The sequence below is a fragment of the Cygnus atratus genome, chromosome 5 (genome assembly GCF_013377495.2).
Source record: "Cygnus atratus isolate AKBS03 ecotype Queensland, Australia chromosome 5, CAtr_DNAZoo_HiC_assembly, whole genome shotgun sequence".
Classification (NCBI taxonomy): domain Eukaryota; kingdom Metazoa; phylum Chordata; class Aves; order Anseriformes; family Anatidae; genus Cygnus; species Cygnus atratus.
This window is the reverse complement of record NC_066366.1, coordinates 870,990-886,225: the sequence shown is the minus strand read 5'-3', so window position 1 is coordinate 886,225 and position 15,236 is coordinate 870,990. Positions and strand designations below refer to the sequence as shown.

Below are 15,236 nucleotides of genomic sequence, written 5' to 3'. Positions count from 1 at the left end.
AAAGATTAAATGAAAATGTACTAATCTAATGCTTCATCCCCTATGGTATATTTTGAAGTGTGTATGTTAGGAATGTTAGAAATCTTCAGTAGCTCTGAGACTACCTGACAATTACGTCTTGAAGGTAACAGTTACTCTAAAAGTAGTCTTACACTTTAGGGGGCTGTACATTGTGATAGAATGCACAGCATAAAAGTTTTATCACTGATTTTGTTGAGAAAACTATCAGTAATAAGAATAGAAGATTGTGAAATGCATTAGAATAGGAGTTGTATTAAGAAATATCCTAATCAAAACTAAATTTGGTGTAAAGATTACTTAGGAGAAAATTGGAAGAGATATAGATCAGTAAACCTGAGGAATATTATGTTCCTGATAAAACCATCGAAAAACATATGGATATTTATACAGCTCCAAAATAATTAAGCTTTGAAGAGCTTCAATAACGTTTTTTAAAGCACAGCTTACTATATGTGGTAAGCAGTGAAACCACTAATATAATGTCATGTAATGATACTTCATTCAGTTTTTGAGGGGTCTAAAGGAAGTATCAAAATCTGTCGTTCAAGTTTTGTAGCTTTCAGTGACTGAAATAATTTTTGTTTGTATCACCATACTTACATTCTGATTTATACCTACACGGTAAACATTTTTTTAAAAATCAGGTAACATCTTTTCCTTATTAGGAAGAAGCACTGCATGCTTTCATTCAGCCTGAGATTCTTGATGGCCCCAATCAGTATTTTTGTGAGCGGTGTAAGAAGAAATGTGATGCAAGGAAGGTAAGCACTGTCCAGATCATTTGTGGAAAATTACTTTTGCTAGATACTGATCCTGACAGTGGTAGTAAAATAATAATTGTCTTTACTTTGTTTAGGGCCTGCGGTTCTTGCATTTTCCATATCTGCTGACATTACAGCTGAAGAGATTTGACTTTGATTACACCACTATGCACAGAATTAAACTCAATGATCGTATGACATTTCCTGAGGAGTTAGACATGAGTATTTTCATTGATGTCGAAGATGAGGTAAAGTTTTTAGTTTCAGAGAAAAGTCTTTAACTTTCTTGAAGCTCCTTATTAAGGAAATCAAACCGTCAGTCTAATAAAGCCATTTTAACATACATCTATATAAAATTTCTTTTAGCCGTGATAGTGTTTTAATTTGAAGTCTTAATATATATATGGATTTTCCTCCTTTTTGAAAAGGAAGCATGTTCTCTAATTGATACAGGATTTCCATGCTTCCCATAAAGAAGTCATTTCTGATTTTTTTTATCTTCACGAGAAATTTAAAAGCACAAGTTGTTAGGCTTTTCCACATCCTGCAAATCCAGCATGCAGCATACTTAAATATGTGTTTGAATCTGTCTTGCTTACAAGTGATAATGAAAATGTTTTGAACCTTTGAATGCTGAAGTTAGTCCATAAAACATTAATGATTAATAGAACACTAATCATTCTTACTGTAATACGTTGACCCTGTCCAGTGAGTTGGAATGGAAGACATCTTTTTACTGTGGATGAAAATACTTCTGGTCAAATCAGTTCTGATCAACAGGGTATAATAGGACTTATTATTTGATATTAGACCTACAAGTATTTGAATCAACTTTGTAAATTGAATAGGCTAGTATCTGATATAAGCTTGCCATTTTGCAAACGTTTTCATTTCTTGTTCCATGTAACTTTAAATGTTGTATAACAGTAGTGTTTGTCTTTTTTTTTTTTTAAGAAATCTCCTCAGACTGAAAGTTGCACTGATAGTGGAGCAGAAAATGAAGGCAGTTGTCACAGTGATCAGATGAGCAATGATTTTTCTAATGATGATGGAGTTGATGAAGGAATATGCCTTGAAAGCAATAGTGCAGCAGAAAGAATTTCTAAAGTTGGCAGTGAAAAGGTATGTTTAAAAAATGTTCTGGGTCTGGTTGGTGTGGAGTTAACTTCGCAGCAGCCTGTATGATGCCAAATTTTGTATTTGTTACTAAAGCTGAAAACACCAGTGTTTTAGCTCTTGTTGAACAGTGCTTGTACAGTGACAAGACTTGGTTTCTTGCTCTGCCCCTGCCATGAGTATGGCTAGGGGTGGGCAAGAGGCTGGGAGGGGCACACAGCTGGGACAGGTGACCCAAATTGATGAGAAGAATATTCTGAGCTGTATTCCATGCCATGTAATGTCATCCTCAGTAAGTTAAAGCTGGTGATCTTCTGACAACCTGGTGACAGTGAGTGAATGCCTTTGCATCACTTCTTTTTTCCTTCACTTACTAAACTCTCTTCATCTTCACTGACAAGTTCTCTCACTTTTGCTCTTCTGGTTAATTCCAACATTCCACTCAGGGAGAGGAGGGTGTGATTGGGTGGTTGCTTACTTGCTGAAAGGAGTCAGTCCACCACAAATGTAAATAATTATAAATATAAATAATTGTTACTTAACAAAAGAGAAGCCTGCATTTTTATTCAAATGTCAAAAATTGACACAACGGCAAAGGAAAGCATGCAACTGATTGCAAAATGATACAGATGAGGCCAGGGAACTGTTAAACAGTCTCATCCATAGTTAATATAAAGAAATCGGGTTGCCAGTCAGCCTGGGTTAGCAGTCATCTTTTTGTGGGACATAATTGCTGAAGATCTTAGAGAAACTTAATTGAGTTTTCTTGCCAGTAGAAAATTCTTTGAATCTTAAGTTTTATGTTAATGTCTACAGTGGATACCTCACGTACCCTCGTTCAGTGAACACATTGGAAATTTGGCCAATAGCTTTTATTCTGACTTGTTAGAAAGCTGATTGGCCATGACTGTTAATTTTCATTGATACTGAAAGACTTGCATTTTAAACTGTACATCTGTCCCTCTTTACATGTACCTCAAACCATTTGAGAGGGTTTTTTGCGCGTTCTGACTACTGTCTGCTAGCTGAAAAAAAAAATTACTTGATAGTCGCTTGATTAGAACAAGGACAGAGTATTGTAATGTATCTGATGCAAATGTCAAGGCCTACTTTTGACAGCAACTTTGGCCAACTAGCAGTAAGTTTAACTGCTTGTCATGACAAAACAGGCTTAACGGTTACCTTGCCAACTTTTTGGGTTAAGGTATGTTAATGGATGCAGTATAATTTAAAGTATTTCTTCTATGTAATCTAAAAATACTTATTTCTTGTAACACCTATTTGAGTCAGTATTGTTCAGCATTTTTTAATGTCTACACAGCAATGGTGGTATGTCCTTAATACATATCTTTTCATTGATGAAAACAGTTTTCAGACAGCACATTCAGTGTGTTGTGAGGGAAGTTAATATAGAGTGAATACTGAAAGCTGTTACTGTTTTGCATTATACATTAAGGGGCAAAAAGCAGCACTGGAGAATGCAGAGAGAGATGGTAGTAAATAAGCCTGAAGTTTGTAGCTACAGGCAAGTTGGTCATTACTTTGTTTCCTGCGTGGAGATATGCTTAATACCTATCTAGCATGAGAAAGCTAATTTTGGATAATTTTTAGAGAATACTAAAAACTTTCAAGCGATATGGTAAAGAACTAACGTACAAATTCTAAGAATTACAAAAACACAGTAGATGCATGTGTATTTGGAATGAACCAATATAGTTCTGAGTCTGCTTGCCATGCTAATGAAAATGTTCATCCTTCAACTGAGTACTTGCTCTAAAACTTACTGTTCTATGATTTAGGAATAGTCTGATACTTTTCTTTAAAGGCATTGGTAATTGTTTTGGTGGTTCCTCTTTGGTGTTACTGATTTTTTTTTTTAAACATATGTAGTATGCATTTTCAGGGTTTGTTTTTTAGCCTGAGGATTATTTTCAGTAATGCTTAATGCAAGTTCATATCCTGTTGTGTTATTCTGCTATTTCCTCCTGGGTATGGAAATGAAATAAATTGGTATATGTTTCTGTTCTTGTATATCTTCGCAGTCAGAGCTTGTTCAGAAAAGAAATAACACTAATGCATTAAGCCGGTTCTTGAAAAAAAGGAATGTATCTCAGGAAAAAAAAAAAACATGCTTCAGTGACTTAAGTTACTTGGTCTTTCTTGTCACTCTCCACCGTACAAAGGGGAAATTTCTCTTCATTTCTATTATTATATACTCCTGTATAGTATTTAGCATATTGTAGCTTGAATTTTAAGTTTGTATTGCAGTAATATATTCCTGTTACACAGATTAGTTTTTTAATATACAATTATTTATATACTTGGGCTCATGTAATAGTTCTTGTAAAATCATTTGGTTACCTTTTCTTAATATATTAATCAAAATTTTTTCTTTTCTCCTCAGAATTCTCTACTGTATGAGCTCTTTTCTGTTATGGTTCATTCTGGAAGTGCTGCTGGTGGCCATTACTATGCCTGTATAAAATCATTTAGTGATGACCAATGGTACAGTTTTAATGATCAGCATGTTAGCAAGGTAAAAACAATTTTGCTACCCTAAGTACCCATAAATGAACCAATGAGCTTGTATTTTTCATATGATTTTTCACTTGTGTTTAACAGTTGTTTCATTAGCTTAAATGATTTGTAGATTTTCTTTGTGTTGTTTTTGTATGTTGTAGTGAGGGGTGGGTATTAGGTGGATTTACTCTTTTTCATTTTCTCTCCCTGCCCTTTCAGTTCTGATTCCGTCCACTGTCAGTGCTGGTTACAGATTTTAGCCCCTATCTTTTTGAGGTTGGAGTCTTTTCAGTTTTCTTCCACACCTCCCCTGAATTTTAGCATTGTGGTGTAAGTCAAAGAATAGTTTCTACTTGCAGGTAGCAACGTGTATCAGCATGCCAGTGTCATTTGCTAGCTGTGAATTACACTGACACCAGTTTTCAGTGTAGCCCCTTCTATGCGGTCTATAGTTGCAAGTCAGGTTTAATTTTAGTCCTTTTGTATGAGGCATGATCAATTTCAGTCAGAAATCATGCAGTAAAACCAGAATGTAACAATAGGTGTCTGGATGGTATTACAGCTGAGTCTGCCTGGTTCAGTTGAGACACTAGGTCATTTGTATCCTGATTTATCCTGATTTAGCCCATATAAGGGGAACAGTTAATTGGTCTTCAACCTTTGATTGCTCTCCTGTTTATTTCCTTCAGTTTTACTGTGTTCCCTTGTTTTCTCTGTGTAATGTATGTAGTGTAATGTAGGATATTCTTTCCATGACAATTTAAGTGTAGTTCTCCCTCTATTGTAAGAGAAACTTTGTTAAGAAATAGGCTCCAACTTACCAGGCTTTATGGTGAATTGTCATGACATGTCATAAAGTGTTGATGCTGAGGGAGGGATGATTTATAAAGAAGTCTTTAGTCACACACAGACTGCTGGATTTAGAATTTGGCTTTCATATATATGCTAAGAATTCTTCCTTGCTTAGAGAAGTGTAATCGTAGATCTGTTAAATTCATAGTAAAATGAAGAGACAGATCACTTTGAAATGGATTTTTTTCACTCAGCAAATAAGCAGATCTGAAATAATTAAAAAAAAATAATTATAATAATAATAATATTGGGTTGGTATGTAATGACATTTTTTCTAGTGAGAATAAATGCATATTGATTATTGCAAGTCTCTCAAATAATAAATTGATTTTCTGTTAGATAACTCAGGAAGATATTAAGAAAACATATGGTGGATCTTCTGGAAGCAGAGGCTATTATTCCAGTGCTTTTGCCAGGTTAGTACTGCAATATTGCATTCTTTTCTGGTGTTTAGCATAATTGAATGATTGGCCAAGATGCATGTGCTTAACATGGTAGCTGAAAAATAGAAGTGAATGGAATAAAAGATCATTAAAATAGCATGGTGTTTATTTTTGAAAATCGTTTTTGCTTAGCATGTTACTAAGATATGTACAACATAGTTCTTTACGGGGTGGGCAGGGGGACCAAACCAGCTTTTGAAATGAATGTTGTCCTTCTATCTGATAAATTCAGGTAACTTTTTTTTCTTTACCAGCTCCACAAATGCGTACATGCTAATATATAGACTGAAGGATCCAGCAAGAAATGCAAGTAAGTATGCTTTGTGGTTCTTAACTAGTAAGATTCTACTTCAGGAATAGGACTTTCGTTAACATAGTATCTCCCTAATTTTTTTTGAGGGTCATGGTATCGGTATTTTTAGGGTAAGTAGCTTTCATATAGGGAGCCTTCTATTACCGCTTTTCATTACTCTTTTAATAGTTAGCCCTTGTGATCATTAGGAGGCCATCACAAAGTAAACTTTCTGATTTTTTATTTTTTTAGTATTTTCTATATTGTGGATTTGAAAGAGAAATATGCTGGGTGACACAAACTACACTGAAATGTACTAGTGCGTGCTTGATAATAGAATAAAAATATTGACTTTTAAATGAGTCAATAATGAGAACTTTCTAAATTTTTAAATTTTAAATGAGAACTAATGACAGGTTCACATTTTATAACCAGCCCTTACTTTTTGTTTGTTAGGAGGCAAGGGACAATACTGTAAACTACACAGTGAAAAACAGATTTGGGATTTCATGTTTTTTATGCCACTTTTTTTTTTAAACTATGCCACTTATTTTTATGCTCTAATTTAGTACACCAAGGTTTAGAGGATGACTATCCCCATATAGTAGTGGGCAGGCTGTTTATTCTTTCAAGTATGTCCCAACAGAAAATGAGAACTCTATTTGGTTTCAAAAGTGGAATATCTCTTTGGAGGCCTAATTTCAAGATAATGAATTTAATAGGGTTAGATTAATTTTGTAGGGTTAGATTGCTCATAATACTAATAACCATAATCTTTCAGAATTTGTTTGTCTTTTGTGGATGTTTTTAAAAAATATTTTTCCTTAAAAAATCCATGTTTCTCATTTAAAATCTGAGCATACCTAAATGTTGCAGTAGTAAGTGAAAGCTTGGTATAATAGAGCTTTGGTTTTGAGCTGAGGTTGAATTCCAGCATTTGACGTATTGATCATATGACCTACTCGTGCATGCATATATATATATATATTATTTGCATATATTTGCATTGTATATATTTGCATATATATATATATATATGCAAAATTTTATGTCCAGTGGAGGAGGGAGTAAAAAATATCTTAAACAAAATGCTATTTTCAATCTTATTTTGCTGCTGTAAATATTTTAAAGGGGACATGAATGGTTCTGTTTCCATTCATTTTTTAATAAAATTTTGAATTGAACCACGATGCTGAGGGTGACTACTAGCAAGAATAAGGAAAGAATTTAGAAGTGCAAGGATAATGAAATTAGCTTTAATGACTTTTTTTTTTTGAATACAAACTAAAAATCAAAGCTTAAGCTGAATCTATTGAAAAACTAAAACTAACAAGAGTTGTAACTGCTTCTGTATCAGTATATTTTTAAATCTCTTGGAGCAAATATGTCATTTCATGCCAGCATCATAATAAACACAAACCACATCTATTTTTTGCAGAAATCTATTTCATAAGACAGAGTACTTTGAGACATGTTAGGAATATTTCTCTTTTACTGTTTTCTCCATAAAGTTGAACCATGATATATTCTTTGAGGAAGTAGGAAGGGGAAAAAAAGCTAAGTATCCCCTAAACTCAATTTTGCTGCCTTCTAAAAATATATTTAGTTTTAAAGTAGCAGTATCTGAAGTAGATACTTTATATAAGTTTTAAGTGGATTTAGCACAAGGAGGATACTGTTAAAACAAAGCTCTATATCAACTAATAACGTGGTAAGTATTAAGAAAAATAATAAAATTGTTTCAGTGTTTAAGTGATTGAAACAATATTTATTCTGAACAAGAGTGGCTTCAAATTGTGTAAAGATAAAATAAGTTTTATTTATTTTTAAATACCAATAAAGAAAATCTTTGGGTCAAGAGCTGTCTTTGGAAATAGATTTTCCCATACATTTTGAGATTGATAATTGCCTAACAAGCAAATGAAAAAACTAAATCCATTATTTCAGATTTCTTGTATACACCAAACCCTTTTTTTAATTTTGAAAACTTGTTTGCTAAGTTGCTTGTGATAAGCATGGCACCAGGATTGTGAGACAACTGTTCTTTTTCAGTGTGAAGTATTGCATGTCCTTTTTTTATGTAACAAATTATCATGAAGTACACTGAGCTGTATTAACTGCTATATTTTATCACAATACAGATAATATTCTGGTTTTAAGCTCTTTCACTTTCTACAACAGACTTTTATTATAAAAGCAGTCTTGTGAGCAGTCATCATTATTAAAGTATTTCTTTACAACAGTAAAACTTCCCTTACTGATACTGGAATATTAATTTTCTTGTGCCGATAACATTTTCTGCTATCGCTGACTTATAATCCCCAAGGGGAAGGGCTGACTTCAGTTCCATTTAAATCATGAAAAAGAGAACAGGACATGGTTGAGTGGGAAGTTTAGGTGAAGAAGGAATAAGCCAAAAAAGTTAATTAAATATGTCCAAAATTCCTAAGATGTTACCCTACAGTGGAAATTTTTCCTTTTTTTTTATTCGTGACAGAGTTTCTTGAGGCACATGAGTATCCAGACCACATTAAACAATTAGTACAGAAAGAGAGAGAACTGGAAGAACAAGAAAAGAGGCAACGGGAAATTGAGCGCAACACTTGCAAGGTTAGAATTTCTGCTGAATAATGTAACAATAAATTTCTATGTATTGTTTCTACTATAAATTATAAATTGTAACTACAGTGCAAGGACTTTTGTGTTAAATATATGTGTATTAAAATGAAATGTACACCTATTGGAAGCTTGTACAGAGTAGAGGGACCTGCTAGAAAAAAAAACTCTAGCCTGGGATCACTTGATTTCAGCAAAATGAAAAATTCCAAATTCCCAAAAGTATGTAGTTCTTTACATAAAGTGTTTCGTACTTAGATCTTCTCATATTGTGACCCTTTGTGTTGTGAAATTTTTCATAAACTGATTTAAACTAATTCTTTGACAGAAAGAGGGAAAAGATTTTTTGACCACAGATTAGATAAGAACAGGACACTTAAGACATACAAGCATGTCTGTCAGCTGGTCTTCCTAAGAATCAATTGACTGTTAGGTTTTCTACATCTGTAAAATAACTTAGTGTGTTACGTAAAAAAGGAATTTAACACTCATTGTCCCTGTGTGCATTTTGTTTTGGAGGGAGTGTTTTAATTTTTAATTTGTACTCTGTCTGCAGTTTAAAGGTATTCTGATCATTGATATTATATCCCAGATTGCAAAAGGTTAGACTTTTGTAGATATATATATATATATGTATCTTTAAATATATGTTAAATATATTTAATATATATATTATATAAATATATTTTATGTATATTAAATATTATATATACACATATAGCCAAAAATATATATGTATATGTTTATATATATATATACACACATGCATACGTTAGTGCTATCTACTGTGCCTTTCATGTTTCCTATCTGCAGTTGTATCTGCAGCTGAAAGGAAACTCTCCTACAGCTGAAAGCTAATTTCTCTGTCTTGTTTCATAGATTAAATTGTTCTGTATGCATCCTACAAAACAAATAATGATGGAGAACAAATTAGAGGTTCATAAGGACAGGACACTGAAGGAAGCTGTGGAAATAGCTTACAAGGTATGCATAACAAAATATTAAAATTGTTAGATGTAATATTTTCACACACATTTTCTGCTGTTGTATTTTCAGTCTTTGAATTTTTAATGCTGTGGGGGTGTTTGTGGGTTTGGGTTTTGTCTTTACTTTTTGAAGAGGGGTTGGAATTATTGACTTGAGTTAGGCAATATGACCCTTATTGTAAAATTACATTAAGAGCTGCTGGTAGACTCTCTGTAGCTTCAGTAAGTTGAGAGAATTCTGTTCATTTGTATTGCCCTAACAATTTTGCATTGGGTTTGTAATAAGAGAAATTTCAAGAAACTTCCTCCATAGCTAATACATTAACACCAGTTGGCACCAAAGTGTCACTTAATTTTTGCCTTCCACAAGGAGGTAGAAGTTGAAGGCATGTATTTTTGCTTCCCTACCTGTACTCTTTAGTTTTTGCCTTATGCATCTTTGGCTCAGAGTGCAGCCAAGGATTTTGAGTGGAAGATAGTGCACATGACTTCATTAGCCCTCTAAGATGCTCTTTGGTATAACTGTGTTGTGGTTTAGCCCGGCTGGCAGCCAAACACCACACAGCCGTTCGCTCACCCTCCCCCCTCCCTCTCCGGGATGGGGGAGAGAAACGGGAAAGTGAAGCCTGTGAGTTGAGATAAAGACAGTTTATTAAGACAGGGAAAAGAATAACAATAACAATAATAATAATAATAATAGTATTAATAGTAATAATGTGTACGAAATAAGTGATGCACAATGCAATTGCTCACCACCCATTGACCGATGCCCAGCCTATCCCCGAGCAGCCGGCCCCCCCTCCACCCCGGCTAGCCACCCCTATATATTGTTCAGCATGACGTCAGATGGTATGGAATACCCCTTTGGCCGGTTTGGGTCAGCTGTCCTGGGTCTGTCCCCTCCCAGCTCCTGCTGCATCCCTAGCCTGCTCGCTAGCAGGACAGAGCGAGAAGCTGAAAAGTCCTTGGCTTGGTGTAAGCACTGCTCTACAACAATTAAAACATCAGCATGTTATCAGCGCTCTTCTCATTCTAATCCAAAACATAGCACCCTGCCAGCTACTAGGAGGAAAATTAACTCTGTCCTACCTGAAACCAGGACAAACTGATACCTATGAATGTATTTCTGGAGCCCGTTTTTACATTTCCCTCTTTGGATTTTGATGCAAGTTTCTGTATATATAATTAAAATAGTGTGTATGTAACATACTGTATACGTACATGTTTTGTTCTAAACACAGTTGAACTTCATGGATTCAAAGTATTCTTGGATGTGCACGTGCTGAGGAAAAACTAAGTTCACAAGTAAGCCATTATTAAATTATATTTTTTTTGTTTAGCTAATGGATTTAGACGAGGCTGTCCCTTTAGATTGCTGTCGTCTTGTCAAATATGATGAGTTCCATGACTACTTGGAACGATCGTATGAAGGAGAAGAGGATACACCAATGGGTTTATTACTTGGAGGTGTCAAATCAACGTACATGTTTGACTTACTATTGGAAACAAGAAGACCTGACCAAGTTTTCCAGTGCTATAAACCTGGTGGTAAGTCATGTAATTATATGTAGACAAAAATAGGCTAAAATTATATATTGCATGGTGGTGTGAAAATAAAGCTTGTGTAATGTGTGAGAGAAGAAAAACTTTGATTTCATAAAATTTAGTACAGTACTCAAAGCACATACTGTGCTGTGTTGCTATCGTGTTTCTTACTGAAGTTGGTCTAAGGTAAACTGTGTCAAACTTTGGAACACTTTTGCTTCTGGTATTAAAGTTGATCTGAAAATAAACTTCTGAAATTGGACCCCTTTTCAAATTCTTTACTATTTGTATGTATTTAATGAAACCCCCTAGCCAGTGTATCAGAAAACTATACGTATGTTTTCTTTGCCTTCTGAATTTTCTTCATATGTCTGTGGGTTTGCTTTTCCTCTCTTCCCTACAGAGGTCATGGTAAAGGTTCATGTAGTTGACCTAAGGACTGAATCTGTTGCTCCTCCAATAAGTGTACGAGCATATTTGAATCAAACCGTTTCAGAATTTAAACAGCTAATTTCAAAGGTAATTTACAATTGTTTGGGAATTTCATTGCAGAATTTTAAATCATTCTGACTGAAAATCTCATATGTATATAAAATGAGATCTTGCACCCTTTACAGCTCATTTATGCTATGTATCATGTCACAGGGTTTGGTTAGTTACAGTTGAGCCTGTCTGCCAAAAGAAGCAATCTGCTTCTTCTGTCCATAGTTCTACCCTGGCTTTTGCACAAGCTTAGCCACTGCCTGGCCCTGTTTCTTACTAATTTACCAGATAATTTGCTTTTTGGAGAAGCTAAAGAGTGAAGTTTGATATTCATTTGGATTAGTAAGTTCAATCACCTCCCTGATTTATGCAATCAGCAGCAGAAATAGTGAATTGTTACCATATAACTGAAACAACATGCAATTTTCCCTATTGGTTTCAGTAATTAAATCTGACATCTAAAGCTGTTCAGTCTCCCCACAAGCCCTCCTCTTCATCCCAGCAGCTACTTCAGATGTAGAATTATTTTTAGATGGTTGTAGGCTATGGAATCCGTCTTAGGCCAATGCTGCTTCCATTGAACAGGAAGAAGGCAACCATTTTACTTAATCGGTTCTGTGTAAGTTTGTTCAGTGGTGGGTATAACTTCATAATATTCATTATGAAATGTAGTTTCTGTCTTTGAATTCAAGCTGGCTAAGTGTTAAGCGAACAGTGCACAAAACTGGGTTTATACCCTAAAGAATGGGACTGCTTCCTTTTATTACTAGTCACTCACATTATGCTAGTTCTCTGAGCCATTTTAGTCCTCTGATCTTATGGCAAAACTAACACACTATGTGTCAAAGGATGGAGGAAAGGAACTGGGACTGAACAGGTTCAGGATATTGGGATGTATTTCCACCCCCTCACACACACACCCCTTCCTGGTCTTTACAAGTCTAAAGTCAATAAACAAACCTTCTCCTTTCCATATGATTAATCTTCAAATACTGGAACACATATAATAATGCACATTACCTTACACTGAATGTCTTATTTTAGGCTACACACCTGCCTGCTGAAACAATGCGGGTAGTATTAGAACGTTGCTACAATGACTTGCGTCTTCTGAATGTTTCCAGCAAAACACTGAAAGCTGAAGGCTTTTTTAGAAGCAACAAGGTAGGTGCTCCAGTTTTTAAACTGTTCATGTATTTATAGACTTCACTGTTGTGTTGTAACAGGTAGGAATGTCTGTATGGAGTTTTAAGGAAAAGTCACTTTTTACTTTCCTCTGAAGTACAAAGTACTGTATTTTTTTTTTTTGATAACTAGCAAATACTGTGATGCCAATGAATTCTGTAGGCTGTATGTAAAACCTAGTGTACATAACAAGGTAGCACATGTTCAAAATCAGAAATCTGCGTGATACTCTGTGGCTAAAGTGATAGCTAAAAACTTTACAATGGAGATTTAAAAGTCAACTCTTAGGACAAAAGGGTTGGCATATTACTATGAAACCCAAATTGGTTTTAAACATTCTCAACAGCTATGCCTGCTCTCAGAGTTAGTTTTTAATAGGGAAATTTCAAAGCTAAGAGCAAGTTTTTGGTGGGTCTTCATCTTAAATTCAGTAACTTTTACTGTGTAAATCCCCATAGCCAAATCTATACTTTCTAAAAACATTTTGAGTAAATGCTTCCGATTATAGTTGTATAATAGAATCCTTCAGTTGGAAGGGACCTTCAAGATCTAATCCAACTGCCAGACAACTTCAGGGCTAACCAAAAGTTACAGCGTATTGAGGGGTTGCATTCAGAAAAAGAGTAACTTAGTGCTTAAATAATATTTGTAATTAAATGGCATCTGTAGCGTTGGTCTCTTCACTATAGTAGCAATAGCACATCTAGCAGTTTTGAATATCATTTGGGTTTGAAATTGAGGCTGAAGATCACAGTATCCTGGATGAGCAAAAATTAGTGAAGACCTTAGTTTATAATTCAACAAAACAGTGTCATTGACTTGTTATTCAGTTAGTTCAAAACTTTTCATTTTCCATGGTGGTCTTTGGAAAGGAAAAAGAGAAATTTGATCACTTGTTTTCTAAATTGCCTTGTTGTTTACCCATGTATGCATTTAAATATTTCTTTTTTATGATGCTATACTAGAAAAATAAAGACTACCTGTAGTTGGTGGTGTCAATACTATTGTAATTAGTGTTACTGTACAAATGAAGGGTGTACATTGAAGTGATACCCGAGTACACTTCTAAACATAAAGCTTCAGTTTCCAAATAGTGCTTATTGCAGCTGGTCAGTTTGGTTACAAGTCACTCCAATCTTAATGTGACCATGAAAGTAAGGAAAACTTATTAAGCTATGGACTTCTTAGTTTCTGTCTCTAAAAATCTATTTTAAAATGGTTGCTAAAAGATGATGTTGCTTGTTGACATTATTTCTAATGTGCGCTCAATCCTATCTGTTTGCTTTTGTAGCTTTTAATGTAGTACTACATGATAAAAACACTGCTATTTTATGTTCAGGTATTTATTGAAAGCTCGGAGTCATTAGATCATCATGTGGCATATACAGATTCTCATTTATGGAAACTTTTGGATCGTCATGCAAATACAATCAGACTATATGTTTCATTACCAGAGCAGTCTCCTGGATCTCAGTTTAGACGATCAGTTTATCAGAAGCCTAGTGGAGATTCAGGCAACGTGGATGAAGCCTCTGAAAGAGTAAAAGGACCTGTAGGCAACATGAAATCTGTAGAAGCGATTCTGGAAGAAAGCACTGAAAAGCTTAAAAGTTTGTCCCTGCAGCAGCAGCAGGAAGGTGATAATGGAGACAGCAGCAAAAGCACAGAAGCCAGTGATTTTGAAAATATTGAATCACCTTCAAATGAAATAGACTCATCAGCAGAAAACAGAGAACTTGAAAACCAAATTCAGATTTCTGATCCAGAAAATCTCCAGTCTGAGGAACGGTCAGATTCGGATGTAAATAATGATAGGAGTACAAGTTCAGTAGACAGTGATATCCTTAGCTCTAGTCATAGTAGTGATACTTTATGCAATGTGGACAATGCCCCAATTCCCTTGGCTAATGGACTTGATTCTCATAGTATCACAAGTAGTAGGAGATCAAAAGCAAATCAGGGGAAGAAAGAAACCTGGGACACAGCAGAAGAAGATTCCGGAACAGACAGTGAATACGATGAAAGTGGCAAGAGTAGAGGAGAAGCACAATATATGTACTTTAAGTCAGAACCCTACACTGCAGATGAAGGTTCAGGAGAAGGGCAAAAATGTATGTATTTTTTATTATTAAGTGCCTTAAATGATAGTAAAGTCTAGATTACTTTAATTCATATGCTCTGTTAAAAAGTAATGAAAGCTTTGAAAAGTTTGATTTTTGTATGTAAAATTAACTTTAATGAAAGTGCAAGGATGAAATGTGTCATAGTTAAAACCTAGCTTAATTTTTGTCTTTCAGTCAGTGATTTGTACTTAAACTGCATGTCTTTTTGTTCTTACGAATTAAAGTTGCATCTATCTAAGATACATCTGTTCCCTTCTATGGAAGGTATCTTCTGAAGAACAAGCTAAGTTGTC

The 15,236-nt window shown here is 34.7% G+C and overlaps 1 protein-coding gene across 5 annotated transcripts in view; it reads left to right on the top strand.

Moving 5' to 3' along the window:
- The window catches only part of USP47 (ubiquitin specific peptidase 47), a 51,114-nt gene that overhangs the window by 25,934 nt on the left and 9,944 nt on the right, over window positions 1–15,236 (top strand). For all 5 annotated transcript variants that reach the window (XM_035550270.2, XM_035550265.2, XM_035550267.2 and 2 more), the window contains 12 exons: window positions 687–782; window positions 878–1,030; window positions 1,737–1,904; window positions 4,303–4,434; window positions 5,610–5,686; window positions 5,968–6,023; window positions 8,503–8,615; window positions 9,501–9,605; window positions 10,948–11,155; window positions 11,556–11,671; window positions 12,680–12,799; window positions 14,160–14,931. In XM_035550270.2, coding sequence (XP_035406163.1) covers window positions 687–782; window positions 878–1,030; window positions 1,737–1,904; window positions 4,303–4,434; window positions 5,610–5,686; window positions 5,968–6,023; window positions 8,503–8,615; window positions 9,501–9,605; window positions 10,948–11,155; window positions 11,556–11,671; window positions 12,680–12,799; window positions 14,160–14,931 — 2,116 coding nt within the window. The remainder of the gene's footprint in view (window positions 1–686; window positions 783–877; window positions 1,031–1,736; window positions 1,905–4,302; window positions 4,435–5,609; window positions 5,687–5,967; window positions 6,024–8,502; window positions 8,616–9,500; window positions 9,606–10,947; window positions 11,156–11,555; window positions 11,672–12,679; window positions 12,800–14,159; window positions 14,932–15,236) is intronic.